The sequence below is a fragment of the Lonchura striata genome, chromosome 11 (assembly GCF_046129695.1).
Source record: "Lonchura striata isolate bLonStr1 chromosome 11, bLonStr1.mat, whole genome shotgun sequence".
NCBI lineage: Eukaryota > Metazoa > Chordata > Aves > Passeriformes > Estrildidae > Lonchura > Lonchura striata.
In genome coordinates this window covers 23294432-23319028 of record NC_134613.1, presented here as the reverse complement: position 1 = coordinate 23319028, position 24597 = coordinate 23294432, and the positions used below count along the sequence as shown (strand labels likewise).

The 24597-nt window shown below is 43.1% G+C and overlaps 1 protein-coding gene across 2 annotated transcripts in view; it reads right to left on the bottom strand.

Moving 5' to 3' along the window:
• Window positions 1-24597, bottom strand: part of MAP2K5 (mitogen-activated protein kinase kinase 5) — a 138498-nt gene that overhangs the window by 67260 nt on the left and 46641 nt on the right. For both annotated transcript variants that reach the window (XM_031505717.2, XM_031505719.2), the window contains exons 9-15: window positions 17466-17505; window positions 15877-15945; window positions 15657-15738; window positions 14287-14348; window positions 7035-7083; window positions 1683-1756; window positions 726-776 (exon numbers count right to left, since the gene is read on the bottom strand). In XM_031505717.2, coding sequence (XP_031361577.1) covers window positions 726-776; window positions 1683-1756; window positions 7035-7083; window positions 14287-14348; window positions 15657-15738; window positions 15877-15945; window positions 17466-17505 — 427 coding nt within the window. The remainder of the gene's footprint in view (window positions 1-725; window positions 777-1682; window positions 1757-7034; window positions 7084-14286; window positions 14349-15656; window positions 15739-15876; window positions 15946-17465; window positions 17506-24597) is intronic.

Here is a 24597-nt window from a genome sequence, read left to right as displayed (position 1 = left end):
CCCCTCTGAAATGGGGAATTGAAAAGGATCTGATGGAAAATCCACTCTGATTTGCTCAGGCTGGCACTTGGCAGCTCTGAACCCAAACCCCGACCCAAACAATGCATCCTTAGCAATGTGCTAAAAAAAAATTATTTAAAAAAAAAAAAGGGAATTTAGGGACTTCAACGCACAGGAACAGGACAAAAGCGGTCTTGTGTTAGCAAAGACCGACCAAAATTTGTGCAGAAAAGTGGAAGCACTGATGACTTCTTGCATTCTGAGGTAAAAAACCTGCACTTTCATACCCTGATGTTATTAATCCCAGTGTTTTTAGGTTCAGATTTCCATGGGGTGTTTAGGAATGCCCACCAACCTCTGCACGGTGCTTCCCTCAACTCCAGCATTCCCAAAACGGGGATGGTTTGGGGCTGGCAGTGATCTGCAGAGAGCCACGTGCCCTGAGTGAAAATCTTGATTTTTTTTTTTGAATACCCAACTGGCTCTCTTTGTTCCCAGTTGCCACAAGGAGCAAAAACAACAGAAAATATATTTTAAAAAACCGCTTTTCCAATATTTCTCCTCCCTGCCAGCAAGAAGAAGCAGAGTTGTCCCACGGAATGAAGAGAGGGGATGGGAAGAGATGGAGATTTGAGGATTGATTTAGGATATCTCCCGCCTTGAACAGAACAAGAGTGAGGACAAATAATTCCATTTCAATGTTATTCCTTCATAAATCCACTTACCGCCATATAAGCATTTGTTCCAACATACGTCTTGGCTATGGAATTCACCAGCTATCAGACAAAACAGTCTGTTAGAACAATATAAAGATAATGTGGAAATAAAATGGGCAATTATTCCTCATTTAACCTACAATCATCATCCCAATAAATCAACTAAAAATGATGTAAAAAAAGGGAAGGGATTTATCCACCAAGGCGTTAAAAATGATTAAATCTCGCCTGGGCTGGGGGAACGAGGATTCCAATTTAAGCAAGCACTTGCATTACACTTTATGGCAGATAACCTTAAACAATTGTGCTAAGCAGGATGCTGCTTGTTTTAGTACCCCAGGCCAGGCTGGTGTAAAAAGTGAATTAGGAGGAAGCAGGATTGAGCACACTCGTTTTTCAGGCAGATGTGAATAAAGCCCCAATTCATCCCTCAAACACTGGAGGGACAACAGAGCCTGCCAGCCCATAATACAAGGCTGACCTTCTCTTTGGGCCTCGTGTTTGGCTGGGAGGAAAAGGTGCTGAAATTCAAATCAACAGCGCAGCGAGCTCATGGGTCACTAGCAGAGAAGTCCTCCAGGGAGGCCCAAAATGGAAATTAATTAAAATTTGTGCTGCACATTGTCAAAGCCCACCACCATTGTTGCTCCCAATATTAATTTTTATTGTGGGCCAGTTGGGCTCCCCAGACACGTCTCTTGCTCTGCCCTCCCTTTTGTCTGGGCAAAAGGCTCCCAGATCAAAGCTGCATTTCAATGAAGTTTGCTATTGGTAAGTAGTAATTACAATATCAGCAGTTTTTACTGTCATTAAACAATGAGCAATCATATTCAGATGGAGGAAAAGTCGCCCAGAGATTAAAAATGAGAAGGGCTGTCCCAGCAGAGAGGGGTTTGCTGTGGGGCTGCCAGGTGATTTGGACAGCACGAGGGGAATGGGGAGAGATGCAAAAAAAAGGGAATTTACCTGGGTGCTGACCCCAAAGTCACAGAGCTTCACCTGGCCCCGGGTGTTCACCAGCATGTTGGAGGGCTTCACGTCTGTTTGGGGGGAAAAACTGCATTATCCACATTATCCTGGATGATAAAGGCACCATTTATAGAGAATATCCTCCACTGGAAGGGAGTCACAGCCAAACCCAGCTCCTGGCCCTGCACAGGACAGCCCCAAATACCCAGGGAGCATTGGCACAGTGGCTTTTGGTAGGAAATATTACAAATATCTATGTCAAGTGCAGTGGTTTGTGAGTCAGCAGCACAGATAAAAATCCATATATTAAAAAAAAATACAAAATACGTCCTCTCCATACAGGTAGTAGATGGTATTTACACAGATGACTTTATACAAAAGCTAAAAATCCACATTATGAAACCTGCAGGTGACACCAATCTGGATCAGACACCAAGTGCACTGATGGGCAGGAAAAGAACTCACAGGGATTTTGACAAACTGGAAAATCAGCCTGAAAAAAGGATGGAATTCCACAGGGATGGATAAGTGGAATTACTGCATTTGGACAGGGATTAATCCTGAACTCACAGGGATTTCACCAAATTGCAAAGTCAGCCTGAAAAAAAGATGAAATTCCATGAATAAACCATAAATACCCATTCCAAAACCAGAGCATCAGTGCAAATATTCTGATGCTGACTGCCCCTGATGCCACAGGGAGTTGCTGCACTGCTGGAAAATAAAATCAACTGGGAATAAACTCAACATCCACTGCAAGTGCACTGATGGACGTGAACAGAACTCACAGGGATTTTGACAAACTGGAGAATCAGCCTGAAAAAAGGTGGAATTCCATAAATAACCCATCGATGTCCATTCCAAAACCAGAGTACCAGTGAAAATATTCTGATGCTGACTGCCCCTGATGCCACAGGGAGTTGCAGCACTGCTGGAAAATAAAATCAACTGGGAATAAACTCAACATCCAGCCTGGCTTTAGTGCAGGAAATTCAACATCTTTGCAGTTCCAGGGATGCCAGTGGGGGAGCAGAACGTGCACGTTACAGCCTGGCTCAAACATGGGAAGATTAGAGCCTGGCTCTGCCTAATCACTGCCTTCTTCTGTCAAAATGGATTAAAGGCAACAGCTTGAATCAGTGCCTCCTCTCAAAGTGAGCACTGGTTGGGGGCAGATGGATGAAACCCAACTAGAAAAGAACCTAATTTTGTTTATCATTAGGTTTGCCTTGCTTTAGCAGCTGTTTGCTGGTACCACAGGAGCTGCCTTAATTTGTCTCTGCAATGTAGAAATGCAGAACCTCAATTAAGAAGCTGATTAAAGCTCGCCTCTATTTGGAGCTAAAAATCCAGATTAAAAATGGGAGCACCCAATAGTTCCTACAGAGCCCAGGTGGGTCAGTTCTTTGGAAGTGAGGTACCAACACTGTTGCTACTGTAATTCCTGCAAATTCTGTAATTCCCCCCAAAAAAAACCCAGTCCTGAGCATGCAGAGGCTCAGTTTGTGTTTGCTGATCTCCATCTTTAGGAATTCCAGCCACGTGCTGCACTTTTGATGGAGTTTTGCCTCCTCTGGAGCTGAGTGACTTTGCCAAATCCATGCTGAGCACCCCAGAGGCTCTCTCCTGAATCCTGAGCAGAAGAAGGTGCAGAATAATCCTGTTCCACCTCCTTCCTAAAAAGATGGAGCCACCTCTGAGCTGGGCTTGGCTGGGGGTGGAATGAGCCCAGCCCCAGGAGCACACAGGGAATTTTGGTATTCCAGGATGTCCAGGTGCTCCCAACTTTTAGGGGAAAACTGAGCCCAACCAGCTCTGCTTTTAGCAAAAAGAACAAAAAGGATCCTGAAATCCTGCCATAAAGCTGGAAATCCTAAAAGGAAGAAAGAGGAGGGAAATTAGCCCCTTAAGGATGGGCAGGGGAGGTTGGGGACTGCAAGGGGCAGCCACACAAACCCTGCAGGAGCAAATCCAAGCAAATCCAGCAGAACCAAACACCACAAAAATCAGGGAATTGACTCCAATATCTGCTGCACATCCCAGTGGCTGTGCTCATTTCCTCAGAAAAGGAGAGGAAGTGACAGCCCTGCACTAAATATCTGCTGCTGCGAGCAGGGAGGACAATCAGCTCAGCAGCAAATCAGCCCTTTGGTCTCATCACCCACTCCAGTTAATGGGTTAAATATTTTTTTGGGTTTGGGAAACGAGTGTGCATAAATAATGTTCTGCACCATCTGCTTGTGATTAATATTAGTGTTGAGAAGTGAAAGAATTTAAACAAGAGCCAAGAGGGGTCATTATGCTCCCATTACCAGGGCTTGCTTAATACAAATTATTTCTATGAAGCATCATTAGAGAGGATGAACAAGTTCTCCTGGTGATGGAGCTGCCTGAGTAGTTTCACCTCTCTGCAAACAAACAGGACCTCCAAGCTCTCACTCACCAGTAAATAGAACCATCAGAGGTTCAGCTTTTTGAACACCAAACATCTCACTCCTTGGTGGCATTGAAAAGCAAACAGATTCATGATTGTGTGAGGGAGAAAAAAAAAACAAAACAAATAAAAAAGCCCTGAGATGCTTTAAAAGCTGTCTCTTGACTTCTCCTGGCTTTTAAAAACAGCAAACAGCAACAGGCTGGGTTCAAGGAAGGCAGCAGCGTGGTTTGGCAGAGGCCAGGATTAATTTTTTTTTTAAATAAGCCTTAAGTGGTCCATGAGTGGGCAAACCCCTGTTCAGCTTTACATACAGACAGAAATAAATGCATGGAAACTCAGAATGTGTGTTCATCTTTACACATAGACATAAATAAATGCATGGAAAGTCAGAATGTGTGTTCAGCTTTACACACAGACACAAATAAATGCATGGAAAGTCAGAATGTGTGTTCAGCTTTACACAGAGACATAAATAAATGCATGGAAAGTCAGAATGTGTGTTCAGCTTTACATACAGACATAAATAAATGCATGGAAAGTCAGAATGTGTGTTCAGCTTTACACACATACACAAATAAATGCATGGAAAGTGAGAATTTGTGTTCAGCTTTACATACAGACATAAATAAATGCATGGAAAGTCAGAATGTGTGTTCAGCTTTACATAGAGACATAAATGCATGGAAACTCAGAATGTGTGTTCAGCTTTACATAGAGACATAAATGCATGAAAACACAGAATGTGTGTTCAGCTTTACACACAGACACAAATAAATGCATGGGAACTCAGAATTTGTTCTCAGCTTTACACACAGACACAAATAAATGCATGGAAACTCAGAATTCTGGGATGGCTTGGGTGGGAGGGGACCTTAAAGCTCATCCTGTCCCCCCCGGCCAGGGGCAAGGCCAGCTCCCACTGTCCCAGGCTGGTAAATCCCCCAACACCCCAGGATTTGTGTCTGTGCTCCAGCGGGTGGCCCTAAAGCTGATTATATCCCCCAGGGATAAAACAGGAGTGGGGAGGCACAAATGCAGCTCTGTGGACATGTCTGGTGAATCCCTCAGCAAGCAATCAATTGGGTTTTTACCTTCAACAAAACAAATTCTGCCTGCCCAGAGGTGTGGCTTGTTCACCTCAAGCCTTTCAAAAAGCTTGGATTTGATGATCTGAAAGGCTTTTCCCCCAACCTTAATCTTTCCATGATTCCATGGCTTATGAAAAGCAAATGGAAATTCTGTCTACAGCGTTTTGACATAATAATAACGACAGCAATAACATTATTATTATTAATAATAATAGGAATAATAATGGTGAGAGGGTGGGAATGCTCCTCCAGTGCCTGTCCCTCCCAGCCAGAACAAAGAGGAGTGGAATATCCTTGGATTTCTGATGTCCTGGGGGAAAAGGAGGTGGTCTGAGAGCAAATCTCCAGATCCTCATTTCACACCTGCAACACTTCCAGAACTTCCATCTCAAACCTAACCAGGAACTGAGGTGCCCAAACCAAGAAATAAATAAATATTTGTGATATATATAACCAGCCCCAGTACTCACAGAGCCAAGTCACCAATCCAGCTCAGTACAATTAAACACAAGTGGGTAACACTGATTTCCTGCAATCCCTTTAAGCAGCAGGTGTGAACAAAGCAAAACACAGCAGATAAAATGCACACGGTCTATACTTATTCTTGAACTTAACAGATTCTGGTTTGTCTTTAGACAAACTTTGACTTTGTACATGATTAGACTTGTTTAATTGCTAATTCTGTTTTAAATCTAAGTTAATTTCTCATTACCCTTCCATTTCTACTTCTTATCCTCTGGGGAAAAGAGCACACTTATCATTGGGACATTCTCACATCTTCCAAGGAAGTGGTGGAGGTGTTAATCTTATGTTTATGTTTGATGTGGGTGTGATGACTCCAGCTCGGGTTTATTAATATGCACGGCTATCACCTCATTAGTTGTGAGCTTTGTTTTGAAGTGAAGCTGTAATATTTGCCGAGATGTCTGATCTGCAATAAAAGACTCCCTTCATTGTTTGTCTCCTTGCCTTTAATTCCCTGCTCCAGCACTCGGGACTGCTGCAGCCCTTCCTTGGAAATTCCTGACTCTCCTGCTGCTCTTTGCTCAGGAGAGACCTGGGTTACTGCTCCCAGGGTGAGGAACAGATGTGGGAATACACAGCTGCCTCCAGACTCCTTGGAAACATTAAAATGGAATAAGTTTCTCATTTTTTTTTCTTTTTTTTGGGAAGTTTTGTGTAGGGATAACAGGGCTTTTCTATTCTTTAAACAGCGTTTCCCACGTTGTTTGTTTCAGTTTTTGGTGGATCAGAATTAATTTCTCCAAGTAGACACATTTTAAATAAAATTTAACAGCAAAAAGCCAGGAATAAATGAGATGTTTAAAAAAAAAAAACACCCCAAATTAGCTGCAGGAAAGAGAATAAACAGCAAAACCCCAAAGTGACTTACGTCCAAGCAGGTTTAAAGCCTTTCACTGTCCCTGACCATGGTAGATTTTACAGATCTGAGCCTCCAGCAACACTTGTGGCTGCCACATGAGATTTCTGAAGCACCAAAGAAAATTCACTGCCTATTTTCTGTTTCCACTGCCAGTCAAACATCTCATTTCCATGTTGATTCTTGCCACTGTGCACCTGTTTGCAACCCTGGGCTTCCAAATCCCTGTAAAATTCATTTCTCTCCTCAGTCCTTTTCTTTTCAGGGGAGGAAGGAGAGCAATAAAATAACAATAAAAATGTTTTACAAGAAAGTGTGCAAGGTTAATGAGTGAGATTCATTCTGCATTACCCCACTGGACTCAAAGCAGATGCTTGCTTGGTCTTTGGAGAAAGTGATGTTAAAATTTCCTGGGAAAAACAGAAAAAACATCTGCTGCTCACCTCTGTGTAAAATCTTCAGGCTCCATAAATAGGTCAGGCCTTTCACAACCTTTAGGTAAAAGAAAGAAAAAAAAAAAAAATAAATCACATTTTAGGGATTCCTGAGAGGAAAAACTGCACATTTCAGCTGGGGTGGGAGATCAGAGAAGCCAGATGTCAAATGAAGGCAGAAGCAGGAAAAGGGGAGACCCCTCCCCTGCTAAAAACCTGCAGCAAGCCCTTCATTAATGCCCAAATTAAAAATGCACAGGTTAATTTCTTGAACTCAGCTGAGCTCACACTGGATCCCTTCAGGCATCTCAGGGGTGCCCTTGCTGGGTGGTAAAAATCACCCAGGCCAAGGGATGGAGGGATTTTTCTTCTTGAAAAAGGCCAGAAACCCAGAAAATCTCTTTATAACCTCTTCCACTCCATCCTCCCTTCCCTTTTTTCCCTTGCTGCACCCTGGGCCTTTTCCTTCGCTGTCTTTTATTCACTCCATGCAAATGTGGGACTTTTCTTGTTGAGCTGTGAGAATTCCCAGGTTCTGCCCTGGCTCTGGAGCAAAAAAAATCTGCTGCATCCCCCAGCAGGGACATGGCAGCTCCTAAACACAGCTCCAGAAGGAAAAAATTCCTAAAACACAGCTCCAGAAGGAAATACAATTCCTAAAACACAGCTCCAGAAGGAAAAAATTCCTAAAACACAGCTCCAGAAGGAAATACAATTCCTAAAAAACAGCTCCAGAAGGAAATATAGCTCCTGGAAGGAAATACAATTCCTAAAATACAGCTCCTAGAAGTAAATACAATTCCTAAAACACAGCTCCTGGAAGTAAATACAATTCCTAAAACACACCTCCTAAAACTAAATACAATTCCTAAAATACAGCTCCTAGAAGGAAAAAAAAAACCCTAAAACCAAATTCCTAAAATACAACTCCTAGAAGAAAATACAACTCCTAAAACCAAATAAAATTCCTAAAATACAGCTCCTAGAAGCAAATACAATTCCTGAAAAACAACTCCTAGAAGAAAATACCACTCCTAAAAGCAAATACAATTCTTAAAATATAACTCCTAAAAGTAAATACAATTCCTAAAACACAACTCCTAGAAGGAAATACAACTACTAAAATCAAATACAATTTCTAAAATACAACTCCTAAAACCAAATAAAATTCCTAAAATACAGCTCCTAGAAGCAAACACAATTCCTAAAACACAACTCCTAGAAGGAAACACAATTCCTAGAAGGAAGTTCCTAAAAGGAAATACAACTCCTAAAATAAACTCCTAAAAGGAAATACAGCTCCTAAACCAGGGCAGGTTTCAAAATTTGCTCCTCCCACCAGCAAAGCTGCGAAAGCCAAACTCCAAACCCAGCTCCTGCAGCACAAAAATCAACCAGCCACAAAATTCCAGCCCCTAAAATTCCAGCCACAAAATTCCAACCCCAAAATTCCAGCCACAAAATTCCAACCCCCAAAATTCCAGCCCCAAAATTCCAGCCCCAAAATTCCAACCCCAAAATTCCAACCCGCCAAAATTCCAGGCCCAAAATTCCAACCCCAAAATTCCAGCCCCAAAATTCCAGCCCCAAAATTCCAACCCCAAAATTCCAGCCCCAAAATTCCAACCCCAAAATTCCAGCCCCTAAAATTCCAGCCACAAGACTCCAGCCACAAAATTCCAGCCCCTAAAATTGCAGCCCCAAAATTCCAACCCCAAAATTCCAACCCCCAAAATTCCAGCCCCAAAATTCCAGGCAGTGCTGACCTCCCCAGCCCATCCCCGCTGGCTCTTTTAAACCGTCTCCATCTCGGAGGTGAAATTTAATTCCAATTTCCAAGAGTTTTTCCTCATGGATCTCCAGAACAATGAAGCATTTCTGACACTGCTAAAGCTGTGTGAGCTCTGCAGCCGAGACAATTCATTTTTCTGTGCTCTGAGTAGCCCCAAAATGAAATTATTTATGGTGCAGTGATGGAGCAGAAGTGCTAAAAATGATACAGAGTGAAAGCAGAGAGCACAGTCATTTCCTGCCTTCCTCCTGGATTAGGAACTCGTTCAAAATTTAAAATTTATTCTGTAAGAAAAAGGATGTTGGTGGAGTCAGAATCTTTTCACAAAGCAAATAATGATGGTGGATCCCAAATAAATTGGTCCAGGAGATAATTCCTCCCTTAAACTCACTCCAAACCCAAGCATCCCCTGGCTTCAGATGCTTTTTACCTTTAAAAAAAGCTTTGGTCAAATTCTGCCTGCCCAGAGGTGTGGCTTGTTCACCTCAAGCCTTTCAAAAAGCTTGGATTTGATGATCTGAAAAGGTTTTTCCCAACCTTAATCTTTCCATGATTCCATGGCTTATGAAAGGCAAACGGAAATTCTATCTGCAATGGTTTGACATAATTACACCAGCAATGACATTAAAGTAATACTAATAAATAACAAATAACAAATAAATATAAATAAGAAAATTATTACTAAAATAACTACTACTACTACTACTACTACTACTAATAATAATAATAATAATAATAGTGTTGTAGCAATGCAAAAATAAATCAAGGAGATGCAACATTTCAAACCTCCTCCAATGGCCATAGAGATTTTCAGAACAGTAAGCTCTTTGATTGTTAAAAATAATTATTTAGTATTTAGCATTATATAGTGTTTAGACTATTGAAAATCTTTAAAACCATAGGACATTATTTCATTTAAATCAAGCATCCATTTAAAAAAAAAAAAAAAAAAAAAAAAAGGAGACATTTCTCAGGAAACAAATCAACAGCTGTGAGTTATTAAACATCTTTATTATGGAACATGTGCTGGGTAAGCAGTGAGGGAAGCCACGGAATTAAGCAGAATCTCCCTCCAGACTCTTTGGGTGTACAAAGGAATAAAAAAGGAGTTTTTCCCTTTATCCTGAGCTGTAAATCTGCTCACAGGAGCCTCCCAAATGGACTCAGCTCATCACTCACTCCCCTCACATTTGCCTGTTAGGGAAGGACTGTGAAACATTAAATATTCTTCCCAAACTGGAGGGGAGAATCTTTTGATGGAAGCTGGAGCAGGAATTATTGGTGCTCAGCAAAGGAGCTTTTACAACAATGCCTTGACAAAGCCTTGACACAAAAAGTGCCTCCACCTGCTGTCAATCTCACTCTGCTGACAGTTCAAGTGCACATCCTTTCAGGGAGAACTTCCATCACCAGCACAATGTCACTGCTCCAGGAGAGGGAGGCAGAAGAAATGGGGGAAATGTGGCCAAAAGGCAGCGAGGGAGCAGCACCACCCCGGAGCGGCCACAGCCCCGCCCTGGGCTGCCAAAATCTGCTGCTCCTTCAGAAAGCACCCAGCTCTGCATGGAAATAAAACAGGAGGCAGGAGAGAGACTGAGGGAGATTTGCAGCAGGGCATTGTCCCTGCTCTTCCTCAGGAATATCCCAAATTCAGCCCCCAGAATGTGAAACTGCTGGAGCAGGGTATTGTCCCTGCTTTTCCTCAGGAATATCCCAAATTTAGACACAGCACAGGTCACAAACTGCTGGAGCAGGGCATTGTCCATCCTCTGTCTCAGGAATATCCCAAATTCAGCCCCCAGCATGTGAAACTGATGCACCAGGGTATTGTCCCTGCTCTTCCTCAGGAATATCCCAAATTCAGCCCCCAGAATCTGAAACTGATGCACCAGGGTATTGTCCCTGCTCTTCCTCAGGAATATCCCAAATTCAGCCACCAGAATGTGAAACTGCTGGAGCAGGGTATTGTCCCTGCTTTTCCTCAGGAATATCCCAAATTCAGACACCAGAATGTGAAACTGCTGGAGCAGGGTATTGTCCCTGCTTTTCCTCAGGAATATCCCAAATTCAGCCACCAGCACGTGAAACTGCTAGAGCAGGGTATTGTCCCTGCTTTTCCTCAGGAATATCCCAAATTCAGCCCCCAGAATGTGAAACTGATGCACCAGGGCATTGTCCCTGCTTTTCCTCAGGAATATCCCAAATTCAGACACAGCACAGGTCACCAACTGCTGCAGCAGGGCACTGTCCATGCTCTGCCTCAGAATATCCCAAATTTAGACACGAGAAAGGGTTACAAACTCCAGGTGAGCATTCCCAGGGCTCTGAGCCCTCCCTGGATCCTTCCCTTCTCCAGGGGAACATTCCCAGGGCTCTGAGCCCTCCCTGGATCCTTCCCTTCTCCAGGGAACATTCCCAGGGCTCTGAGGATTCCCTGGATCCTTCCCTTCTCCAGGGAACATTCCCAGGGCTCCGAGCCCTCCCTGGATCCTTCCCTTCTCCAGGGAACATTCCCAGGGCTCTGAGGATTCCCTGGATCCTTCCCTTCTCCAGGGAACATTCCCAGCTCTCCCAGCCCTTGGAGCCTCTCTGGAATTGCTCCACATCCACCCCAAGTCTCCTTGAGAGGGAGAAGATGAGCAAGAGAAAGCCAGGGGTGCCCATTGGGGCTGGAAAAGCCCTCCCAGATCAACGAGTCCCAGCCCAGAATTCCCAAAGCTGCAGCCAGAGGAGTGCTGGGATGCAGGGAATGCCTGCATGTGCTGCATCCTTTCCCTCTGGAAATGTTTCACTTAAAAACTTCCAAAAGCTGCAATTATCAGATGTGCAGGTCACACATTTTAGCAAGCAGCTTCCACATTCCACTGGACATGTCTTGGGAGAATTAAAAAAAAAAATACTGTGGACATGGGGAAGAGAAAAAATAAAAACAAAATGGACCAGAATGGGGGAAAAAAATAGGCTCAAAGAGAGAAATTCCAGGGAAAACAAAAGGATTCTGCTGCCTCCTCCCAACAATCCCACTGTGCCAAAAATCAGCACCAGAGCAGAGGAGCTGCCAGGGCTGGTTCAGCCCCAGTGCTCACCTTCTGCTGAAATGGGGAAACTTCCCTCCTCTGGAGCTCCTTTGTTCCCCTGCTCTGCAGTGGGCACAGGAGGCAGGAAAAAAACTAGGAAAAGTGAGATATCCATGTCAGGGAGTCAGGCTCCCAGGCAGGAAATAGGAAATAAAATCAGTAGGAAAAGTGAAATATCTGCCTCAGGGAGTCAGGCTCCCAAGCAAGAAATAGGAAATAAAATAAGTAGGAAAAGTGAAATATCCTCCTCAGGGGGTCAGGCTCCCAAGCAGGAAATAGGAAATAAAATAAGCAGGAAAAGTGAAATATCCACCTCAGGAAATCAGGCTCCCAGGCTGACTGAGCAGGGACAAAATGACCCCGAGGGGAATGAAATGGAGATATGGAGGCACAAAAGGTGGGGCTGGAGCAGCAGAATTAGGGATGAGAAGGAAATTGGAGGGATGAGAGGGAAATTGGAGGGATGAGAGGGAAATTGAGGAGAACACCTGTGGAATAGCAAGGGGAGGATGGGGAGGAGATAAAACCCAGGTGTGGAAGGATGAAACCCACACCAAGATCAGGAGAAGGAGAAGGAATGAGCAGCCAAAGGAATGCTGGAAGCCCATCCCAGGATTATCAAACCATCCTCATCATCAAAATGGGGATACTGTGAGCAACTTCCCACTCTGTGCTCCAGAGGGGAGAGGAGATGAAAGATTTTCCCCCTGAACCAGGTGAAAAGCTCAAAAAAAACCCTCAAAAACTCAAAGTGCACAAGGAACTGCCAGTACATAATGAGCAGATTTGAGGAAACAGCATCAGAGAGGGATGCTCATCACCCTGGGCAGGCCACACAAATTAGGAGGAGAGCAGAGCTGTGAATTACAATGAACAGAGACTAAATAGCTGCCTGTGTTGGATTAAAGGATTTAAATTGTCAGCTTGATGTATAATGAATGTGAAAAGCCAGCACTTAATTAAATGGCACACGATAGAATAACTTTGTTATGCTTTAAACTGCTTAAGTTATCAAAGTATTCCTTATATTTGGCAATTGTTTTGCAGTGTCTCCTTCCCTGGTGAGATCCACTGAGACATTGGTCATTACCCTCTCTGTTCAGCTGTGGGGAAAGGTGGATTTTTTTGAACTTTTACATGTTCTGTTGGTCTGCAATTTGAGTTTTCAATGATGGCCAGTGAATTTTTAGCAGCTGAAGGTTGCAGAACCCCAAGGATGAGCTACCAGGGGCTTTAAGGATCTGTCAACACCTCAAGACCAAACCCAGGAGATCCGAGGGCTCTTCTGACAGCACAGCCTCAGCACCCCAAAAATGACCCCAATTAACCCTTCCCTGGGGCTGCTCGGGTGTGGAAGGGCTGAGAGACCTTGTGCCAAGGGAAGAACTTCATCCTCCTCACCAGCCTTGAGCAGAACACAGAAATTCTGTTCTGCCTCTGCATTTTGGTGGCAGGAACCAACTCAACCCTCCAAGCCCTCAAGGAAAAAAAACACGGAACAAGCAAAGAGAGAAGGGGTTGGAAAACCAACCCTGTGGACAGAAAATGACAGGCAGGATGGAAATCACACACTCAGAGACAAAGGATCCCCAGCAGGGCTCCTGAGCCACCTCCTGAAGGCACCACAGAGAGCAGAAGGGCTTCAGGGGCTGATTAAAGGAAGGATTTAATAAATCAAGGTGATGAGAAGCACTGCTCCATCCTGATGGGCAGAAATGCTGCCACGAAGGGACGTGACCAAACAGATTTCCAGCAATTTCTTTTGTTTCTTTATCCCACTCAGCTGACCCCATCCTTTCACAGGGATTTGTGTAACAGAATCCTGGAATGGTTTGGGTTGGGAGGGACCTTAAATCCCACCCAGTGTCCCATGGCAGGGACACCTCCCACTGCCCCAGGCTGCTCCAAACCCATCCAACCTGGCCTTGGGCACTGCCAGGTATCCAGAGGCAGGCACAACTTCTCTGGGAATTCCATCCCAGTCCTTCCTCACCCTCACAGGGAACTATTCCTTCCCAAAATCCATCTAAAACTCCACTTTTCCACTCTGCAGCCATTCCCTGTGCGCTGTCCCCTCCATCCCTTGCCCCAAGTCCCTCTCTAGGTCTCCTTGGAGCCTTCTCCTCTCCAGGCTGGACCATCCCAGCTCCCACTTTTCCCACCCCTCTCAGATCCCACGAAGCTCCAGAGGTTGTGTTGATCATTCCCAAGGAAGTTTTCCTTCATCCCAGAGCCCCTGAGCATGGGGGATGCTCTGGAGGAGCAGCAGAGAGGAAGGACCCTCCTCTCACAGGGATCCTGGAGCTGCCCCAGCCTCTCAATGAACACCCAAATCCAGATTTTTCACCCCCACAGCCAAAAGCAGAGAGACAAAAAGCAATAAATTACTCACAGCCACCGCTATCCTTCCGAGAACGTGTTCTGGAATTTTCCTGTAAACATCCAGAGACCCCCCTGCAGGGACAAACAGCACGTGCTCAGCTGGTGCCACATCAAACACTGCCCCAGATTTGAAGCCCCAAGGGTTTTTTAGGCCTTGGTTATTAATAAAAACACCATCAGTGATAGAGCAATACCCGTGGCAGAAATAACTGACCTTAAAAACCTCCCAAGCTCTGCATAAAAACACAGAACAGCACTCAGAGCTTCTTACCACATCCCTGCTTTGTGCTTGTGGCATTGATACTCAGGAAATGCTGCGGGGACAAAATGTTAGCAAACCCTCCAGTCATAAATATCGACGTTAAAGAACTCCAAAACGTGGGGGGAAATGTCTTGGGGATAACAAAATCATCCCAAAAAGCTGCACCAGGGCATTATCCCCGCTATGAATATCCCAAATTCAGCCCCCAGAAAGGGTCACAAACTGATGCACCAGGGCATTGTTCCTGCTCTTCCTCAGGAATATCCCAAATTCAGCCCCCAGAAATGGTCACAAATTGCTGCAGCAGGGCACTGTCCCTGATTTTCCTCAGGAATATCCCAAATTCAGCCCCCAGAATGTGAAACTGATGCACCAGGGCACTGTTCCTGCTCTTTCTCAAGAATATCCCAAATTCAGACATCAGAAAAGGGTCCCAAACTGCTCCTCCAGGGCACTCTCCCTGCTTTTCCTCAGGAATATCCCAAATTCAGACATCAGAAAAGGGTCCCAAACTGCTCCTCCAGGGCACTCTCCCTGCTTTTCCTCAGGAATATCCCAAATTCCCCAGCAAATCTCCTCTGCCACGCCAGGCTGTGGGCTCAGGGATGCTTTTGGGGCGAGGATTCTCGTGGGGAGGAACCAGAGGGATCCAAAAGGAACTCGGCAGCGAGCTGGGAAACAGCTGGGCTGGAAAATCACTCCTTGCCTGGTAATTAAGAGCCCATTTCCACTGCAAACAGCCAGGACATTGGGTTAATAGATTTCTTGAAAGGAAAAGCTGTTTTGGCTATCAAAACACTACAAGTGAGGAACAGCTGTTTTGTCAGTGAGGACAGATTGCACGGGAGGCTCAAATATCAAACCACAAATTAAGACTGCCTTTATTCCTCTTCTATTTACATTTTCCATAAAAGTAAGTGAAGTTCCACGCAGGGAAAATGCAGAATATCTCCCAAGCCCAATTCCAGCCTGCTCTGGTTTCTTAACTACCTGCAGTATTATTGATACTCCACATTTCTGAGTCTTACTGTTGCATTTCATTCTGCCAAATAAAAAAAAAAAATTCCTTTCTCATTTAATTACTTAGCAATCAAAAGCAAACTGGATCCACTACTCACCATCCATGAACTCTGTGCACAATGAAATCCTGTTTTCTACAAAAAAAGCACCATAAAATCCTATGATATACGAGGAGTCACACTGGGAAAAGAGAGGAGACAAGCACGAGGCTGTTTTAAAAGCTGCTGTAAGAAGTCTGAGGTAAAAATAATGTTATTTTTACCTCAGTCGGTATTTATTTTATAATTACAATGGTATCCAATGTTAAAATCCACGCACCTTGTAAAGAATTTCTAACTCTGACATGATCTGCTTCTGGAGCTCCAGTGTTATATCCAAGGGTATGACCTGAAACACAGAAATGCAGAGCTCATGTGAAAGGGAAGCGAATAATTCAAAATAAAACCCCCAAATGTAGAGAGATCCATGGAATAATGATCATTGTGGGGTAACAAGGAGAGGAATGGGCAGAAAGAATATTTTAACAAGAAGGAAATTTTCTCGCCAGCAACAAAGCACCAGGGACTGCAGCCAAAGTGGGCTGCACTTCCTGGAATTGGGAATTCCCAGGATTTTTCAGGGCACTGAAAATCCCAACTGAACACTGAATTTCTTGCCACAGTTCTTTGAAAACTCAAAAACTCAATTATGAAGCTCTGCTTTAGAAAGCAAACTGGACTCAGTGCTTGGAGCCAGGCTCAGCCTGCCCCCAGCCAAGACTTATTTAATACTTTATTTAGTATTTTATTTAATACTTTATTTAATGCTTTATTTAATACTTTATTTAATGCTTTATTTAATGCTTTGTTTAATACTTTATTTAATACTTTGGTTAATACTTTAATACTTTGTTTAATGCTTTATTTAATGCTTTATTTAATACTATGTTTAATACTTTAATACTTTGTTTAATGCTTTATTTAATACTTTATTTAATGCTTTATTAAATACTTTGTTTAATACTTTAAATATCCAAAAATCTCCTTGACATCCCAAAGCCAGGCCCAGAGTGAGGAAATGTGGGGCTCATTTGCATGAACCCTAATTACAAACATCCCACTAATGAGGATAACCTGGGAAAACAGAGTTTTTGCATTTCTTGGTCAGGACACCAAGGGAAGGAATTACAAGATTATTTCCCCCTCCCACAAAATTAATTAGGGGTGAATCACCTCCTCTGCAGAATTATTTTACATTTTTCTTCCAGCTGGAAATGTGTGGCTTGTGTGACCCCACCTGATGTCAAGGCTGGCAGAAATTTCTTTATTTACAGCACAAAAAGAGGGGAAAAAAAAAAATTATATCTCACCTTTACCTGCATTTATCGTCACCTTTTTTAATATGGAATTTCCAAGCCTGTTTTGTAGGGGTAAAAAAACTTCCAGGGGATTCATGAGGTGACATTTTCCAGCATGGGTTGGAATTTTGTTAAAGCAAAAAAAAACCCCAAAAAAACAACAAAAAAAACCCAAAAAACCCAAACCAACAAATAAAAAAACCCAAAAAAAATTCCCCAAAATCCAAAATATCTCCTCAGAGTCATTATTTCTGCTGAGGATGAAGCTGGGAATGAAGGTTGGGATGCAAATTCCTGGAATTCTGGAATGGTTTGGGTGGGAAAAGCTCTTAAAGGGATTTCACTCCTCCTCCCCCATCCCTGTCCAGCCTGGCCTTGGACACTGCAGGGATTAATAATAATAATAATAAATAAACAAATAAAAATAAAATTAAAAATAAATTAAAATAAATAAATAAATAAATAAATAAATAACAATAACAATAATAATAATAATGATAATAGTAATGGAAGGAAAGCAAGGGCAGGAAAAAAAAAAGAAGGTAAAAATAAAATATCTGGAATTTCTTACCTTCACTGCCAGGATTTTTCCACTACGGACATGGTAAGCCCTGGGTGAGGAAAAAAATTCAATAATTTGAGATTATATAAAATTCCCCCTGTGAGGATGTGTGATACAAATACTCATTTCACAGAAAAATGAATTTTACCTCATGGATTTTATGCCAATTCAATTTTACCCAGGATTTCTAAAGGAAAACAAGGGATCAAAAATAAAATAAAAACTATTTTGTCAGGGTTTGTATCTTTATTTTTGATATAAGAAACACACACTGAAGGCTTTGATGCAGCATAAAAATAAACTATAAATGGGAATTGAACAGAATCTTTTAGGTTGACTCTCCAAAATTGAGTCCAACCTTGAATTTATCCATTTTCCCATCTTCTTTCAATGGAATTAATAAAGAATTATTAATTATGCAGAATTTTCATGGAAAATCAGGATTATTTCAATCCCATGGCTATTTCCAGAGACAAGCAGCTTCACCAGATAAATGGAATTAAAACAGATTATGGCCAATTCTTCCTCAGAACTGAAGGAGCCACAGAAAACCTCGGCAAAATTCGATTTCTGCATTTATTTGATGATCAGAGGGTGCATATAAATAAAGAATTATTGCTGATGCTCACGTGTACCCAAAATAATTTTCAAAAGGGTGTTTCAACAGCAATTTGGCTGAATTTCTGAGGAGAAACACCCAGAATTGGCCATTTCACAGTGACTTGAATATTTCTAACCAGGAAAACATGAGAAAATGAAGTTAAAAACCCCTCAAAATCCAATGTAATTTTGCATAAAAACAAAACCATTAAAGGTTTTCCTCTTCACTGGTTTTACTGCCTCACTCTGATTTATGGCAGCATTGGCAGAGACGTGGCACTAACTTTAAAGAATTCCAATATTTTACCTCTCTGTACCTCCAGCAATTATTCCTGAAGAAGAAAAGCTTTAATAGTTGTTTTTTTTTGTGTGTAAAATCACCCTCGGACAGGGCGAAAAATGTCATTTAATCTTATTTATAACCCTGAGCGCCCCCCCTAATTTCTGGTAATGGCTTGGAAATTCCTAAAAACTTCGCCTTAACTTAAGAACTCTGGGATGAACGTTTATGCAATGGAGTGGCATCAACTTTTATGTGGAAAAAAAAAAACAGTTTAGGAAAGCAGAGGGGAAAAAATCAGTGTAAAAAATGAGATTATCCATGGGAACTTTGATAGAGCTGAATCCATGAATTCAGCTCCAGAATCAGCTGAATTCCACAAATCCACGAGCTCTGGGACTGAACCAACAGTGGGAAAACATCCTGGATTTAAGATGATTTCCCAGAATTTAGGGGAGAAAAAAAAGAATTTAGTAAAGAAGAGGGGGGAAAAAATCAGTGTAGAAAATGAGATTATCCATGGAAACTTCAATAGAACAGGAGCTGAATCCATGAATTCACAAATCCACAAGCTCTGGGGATGAACCAACATTGGGAAATCATCCTGGATTTAAGATGATTTCCCACATTTTAGGAGAGAAAACAAAATTAGCTTAGTAAGGCACAGGGGGAAAATAATCAGTGTAAAAAATGAGATTATCCATGGGAACTTTGACAGAATCCATGAATCCAACAGTGGGAAAATATCCTGGATTTAGGATGAGCAGGATAAGGGCTGGAGAGGTTGGAAGGGATGCTCCACGTCTGCTGGGTTCATTGGGACCACTCTGGTCATGAGCTGCTCAGGAAAGCTGATCCTTTTTCCTCCTAATTTCTGGTAATGGCTTGGAAATTCTTAAAAAAATCACCTTAATTTAGTAACTCCTGGATGAATACTTATGCAACTGATTGGCACCAGATTTGGGGAGAAAAAACAAGAGTTTAACATGACAGAGGGGGGGAAATCAGTGTAGAAAATAAAATCATCCCTGGGAAATTTGATAGAGCTGAATCCATGAATCCACGAGCTCTGGGGATGAACCAACAGTGGGAAAACATCCTGGATTTAAGATGATTTCCCACATGTTAGGGGAGAAAAAAAGAGTTTAGTAAGGCAGAGGGGGAAAATCAGTGTAGAAAATGATATTATCCATGGGAACTTTGACAGAACAGGAGCTGAATCCATGAATCCAACAGTGGGAAAATATCCTGGATTTAGGATGAGCAGGAATAAGGGCTGGAGAGGTTGGGAGGGATGCTCCACGTCTGCTGGGTTCATTGGGACCACTCTGGACACGAGCTGCTCAGGAAAGCTGATCCTTTTTCCATGGGAGAGCTCTCCCATTTCAGAGCAAATGGAAGGGCAGAGCTGATGATTTAATTATGATGCACGCTAATTCATCCGTGGAAGGCTGGGCTCAGGTTCCAGCACGGGGCAGGGACCTGGTTTGGTTTTCAGGGCACTGCCAGCACCAATTGAACATTTAATTATGGCTGGGAGCTGGATGACAAAGAGCCTGGGCTGGGGGATGCCAGCGGGGCAGGAATTTGTTTACTCCAGGCTGATCCAGCATCTCAGTTGTCCTGCCCTTCCCCTGCACAATAACTGTAAAGTGATTAATGGAGCTCTAAGGGAGCTTTGGTTACACCAAAAGACAACCCTATACCTCTGTGGTGTTTTAATTAACAGCCAACGCTTCCAATTAGGCTGGGGCTGCTGCAGTAATTACCCCTTCCGAGGAAAAAGGGATTTTCTGGGATGTTCTGTGGGACTGGAAGGTGGAATTGGTAGTTTTGGTTGTGGTCAGCACTGCGAAATCCTGAATTTAATACCTTTATGCAGGTTCTGAGGGATGAACCACAAAAATCCTGGAGGAAACGTGCACAGCACGAGGAAAACCAAACTTTTAGTCAATCCCTGGATGTCTGTGAGGGGATAAAACTCAAATTCCCACTCAAAGGCTCATCTCCAGGGTCACCTCCCAGATTTTGGTGCCACCTCTGGAAGTGAAGCAGCCAACCCAACCTTGTAGAACCAGGCAGAGAAAAGCAGCAAAAGCCCAAAGGTTCCTTCAGCAACTGGGCACATTTCAGGGAAACTCACTTAAAATCTTCCAGGATGGCAGGAAAACTCCTAAAAACCAGCTGAAAGCAGCTGCTCCACTCCTAAAAAACCCTAAAGCCAGGGATAGGTTTGAGCAGCGCCCTGCAGGGGATGCTCAACACCAAGCTGGGTTTTGGGGGATCTCCCTCAAAGAATCCTGGAAGAGTTTGGTTGGGAAAGGACCTTAAATCCCATCCCATTCCACCTTTTCCACGGGCAGGGACAATTCCCACATCCCAGGGATCATGTCTGTGGGAATCCAGGGCTTCCCTCTGGCTGCCCTGGGACCCTGGCAGGGCTCAGAACCCCCTGGACAGAGCCCCCAGAGACACTGGCTGTGATCTCTGGCCATGGAAAAGAGTTTTCAATCCTACAGGATGAATTACCAGCTCTGAGGGTTTGATATCAGTAATAATTAAGTGTGGCACGGGTGCAAAAGTCAAATTTTAGGATTCTAGACGAGGGGTCCAAAGGGGACAAGATGGAGGAAATTGGGTGTGCCTTGTCCTTTTTCTCCTTCTTCATGCCCTCCATGTCTCACTGTGGTGTTGGCATTTTTCTGTTGGTTCAGGCTGGGGACACACTGTCCAACGTAGGTGACAGATATTGGCACGTTCTTGTAAATGCAGCCCAGGGAGTTTCTGGTATTTAATGTTTGTCACATCCCACTGAGGGCAGAGCCCCACACGCTGCCCTGCAGGACAGAGCTGGGCAGGGCAGCAGAACATGTGAGAGATAAACAGAATAAACAACCTCAAAACCAGCACAGATTAATTATGATTTCTTCTTTGGCAGCAGGGCAGAAAGACAGAGACTTTCTACAACCTCAGAATCATCAATACCTCAGATTCCAACACATCTCCTGGTGGGAAGCTCTCCCAGCTTTGCCAGCACCCCACGCTGCCAAGGAAAGCACAGAGACTCCAACCCTGCCTGCCTGGAAAATTCCCAGCAGTGTCCATCTCTCCCTCCACATTCCTCACCATTCCCAGCCCCTGCACCCACCCCAACAGCTCCTAGACAAGGCTGGCACAGTTTTGTCAAACATTTCCCTCTAAAAACCCCATCCCCAGAGATCTGAAGCCCTGAAGTTGGGGAACTCAAAATGTCCCTCAGACATTTTTGGAGATTCCGGGTCCAAGTCAAAAGTATTTGAGAACCCCAGCAAGCAACTAAAAACAGCTGTGATTTTCAATTTGAACCATAAAATAATTTACCAACCTTACAAGAAGAACAAGGAGTCACAAAAGTCTAGGTATTATAGTAGAAATAGTCACAAAGTAAAGAAAAGAATTTTTAAGTACTGTACAAAGAGGTTTTAAGTCCTATACAGGGGAGTTTTAATTTTATACATAAAAGTCAAAAGTTTTAGCATAGAAAAATGTAGGCCTATCCTATCCTCCCTCTTTCTTCTTCCTTACCTCCATGTTCTTAGTAATGTTAACACTCACAGATTCGTTTAAAATAAAAAAGCACCATTTAATATAAATAATAAGCCTTAAAAAAAATCTATAAACATTTAACACGTAATATACCATATAAAAGATAACAACAACCCTGGGCAGGGGAAAAAAAAAAAAGACAAAAAACAAAAAACATGACTAAAAGTATGTGTGCCTTTACCTAAACTACTAAGCAAACTGCAACAACCCCAAAAACCAATCTTTCAGATAAATTACAATAAACTGCCCTAAAACCAAACAACAGAAAACTTCTAAGCCTTTTTTTTTTAAAAGTACAAATTAGAAAAAAGATTTTTCCACCACACAGAGCCACCTCTAACCTAAAAATAAACTCCAACACTGAAGGGCCCCAAATGAGCCACATCGTTCAGCAGAACTTTGTCTCCTCCACTCGTGTTCCTCAGGGGTGGTGTGGCCAAAATCTGGGTTATTTTGGGGAATAAAGAAGAGAAATGGTGTGAGAGCAAGCCCAGTGCTTGAACAAAGCCCTCCAGCGAAGCCAGACTCGTGATGGGCTGCAGAGAGTGCATCCCTGCTGCCCCAGAAAATCAAAATTAATACCAGGGAAAACTGGAGTGGGGCTCTGGGGGATCTGCCCACAACCCCTGACAGGAATTGTGGTTGTACAGGAAAGCAAATGAAAAACTGGGAGCTCAGAAGCAGCTGGTTTGTGTTCCAAGGAAAAAAGGGGAACTTTTGAAATGAAATCCACATTAGCTGATCTGCTCTTCCCAGGTAGAAATGTCAGTGCCCTGGGCTCCTCATGGAATAAACCATTGCCCATCCTAACATTTAATGCTAAAAACTTCGTACACTGAATATGATGAATATTCAGTGAAGGAAAACAAACCCAACTTGAGAGAAAATGCAGCAGATTCTTAATAAAGAGCTAATAAATTCCTACTAAATAGTTTAGATGGCAAACAAAACACTTTTCTCTCTTTCTATTTGCTCCAACCAGCAATTTTCTCTCTTCCCTGTGAGGAATTTTACCTAAAGCCCAGAGGGAGCTGCAGGATGCTGTGGGTGTGGGATAATTCCTTCCAGGGCAAGCAAAGAACCAACTACAGCTTGCAACCTGCAGGCAACTTAAGGGAAACACCAATTTTCTTTTTTTTTCCCTGATTTTTAAATTGCAAACCCCTTGCCTACGTGTGAGTGACACAACAATGGTCACATCATGAGCAGGGGCTGAGTCCTCAAACACCCCTGAGCTTTTTTCCAGCAGCTTTTCCCATCAAACACAGTAACTTCTCACTACAAACTGAGTTCAGCCTTATGTTGTATCTCAAAATAAATGTAATCTCTACCTAGAAGCCAAAATTCACATTTATTTTGTCGTGACAAGAATGGCATTGCAGGAGCCTGGAGCAGCACAGGAGCTGCTTCCTCTGACCACCAGCATAAACCCCTTTTCTCTTCCACCTCAATAACCAGGGAAACAATTTCTAATCAATAAAGATATTCCTTGGCAAGCCTGGAGGATTCAAGGGAAAGCCATGACCTGTCTGCTGTGCCAGTGAGTCAGTCAGAAATATCACCAACATCAGCAGATATGACACAGTGATGAAGAGCCAGGCAGGCAGCAGGGATGGGGCTGCAGGGATGTGACACCTCAGGCTGGTGCCACCAGGGCTGCAGGGAGGGAAGAAAGAGAAAACACTTTATATTTCTGCTCCTTGTTTTTCCCATGTGGAATGTGTTTGGAGAATTGTTTCCCTGGGGTGTTGCTTGGTTGGATTCTGGTGAGGATTGTTTGAGCTGATGGCCAATCCAACCCACCTGGGGCTGAGCTCTCAGAGAGGGGCACGAGTTGTAAGTTAAATATAGTACTTAGAAAAAATAGATTTGTAGTTTTAGTACCTCCTTTAAATAGTATATTAATATATGATAGTATAGTTACAACAAAGAAATCATTCAGCCTTCTGAACTGAGCCAGACATCAGCATTTCTCCCCACCAGGTGCACCTACCCTGCCACAGGGATGGCATTTTGGGGAAAAATTCCTCCCCAGGATGGAGATCCCTGCCTCTCCCATGCCCTGCAGCTCCTCCTTTTTTACCACCTGAACTTCCCAGGCTGTTGTTTGGATTTTTAAGTGTTAATTTTCTTTTTACAGTTTTCTTGAAAGTTTTGAAGTTCTTATAAGATTTTTTTAAATTTCTGGATAATGTTTACATGTTTGAGACTCAGAGTTCCCACACAATTTCACGTCTAAATAAAATAGTTGACATATTTCTCTGTGAGTAGAGAGAAATGACTGATTGATCTTTGGACCAGTGTGGTTGGAGAGGTGGTAATTCCATCCTCCAATCCACAGTCAACTTTAGAATTCTATAAATACCAGATATTTGAATAAAATTAAGTCTTTCTCTCTTTTAAGCTTAGCAAGCTTCTGTGGGCTCATTTTGTGTCCAGCAACAAACACCAGGCCACAGAGCAAAACCAGAAGTGAATATTTTGGTTCCTCTCTCTGCCTTGTTTCCTTCACACCTCGGGATGAAATCATCACCAATTTCCTCAAAAAGGCTGGAAAATCTTCTCCCATCTTCCATTCCTCCCTCTCTGAGGAGCTGCAGGGGAAGCTCTCCACACCCACACCCCCAACCTCTCTGGGGCCACGGCAGAGGGCTTCCAAACAGAATTAACATTTCC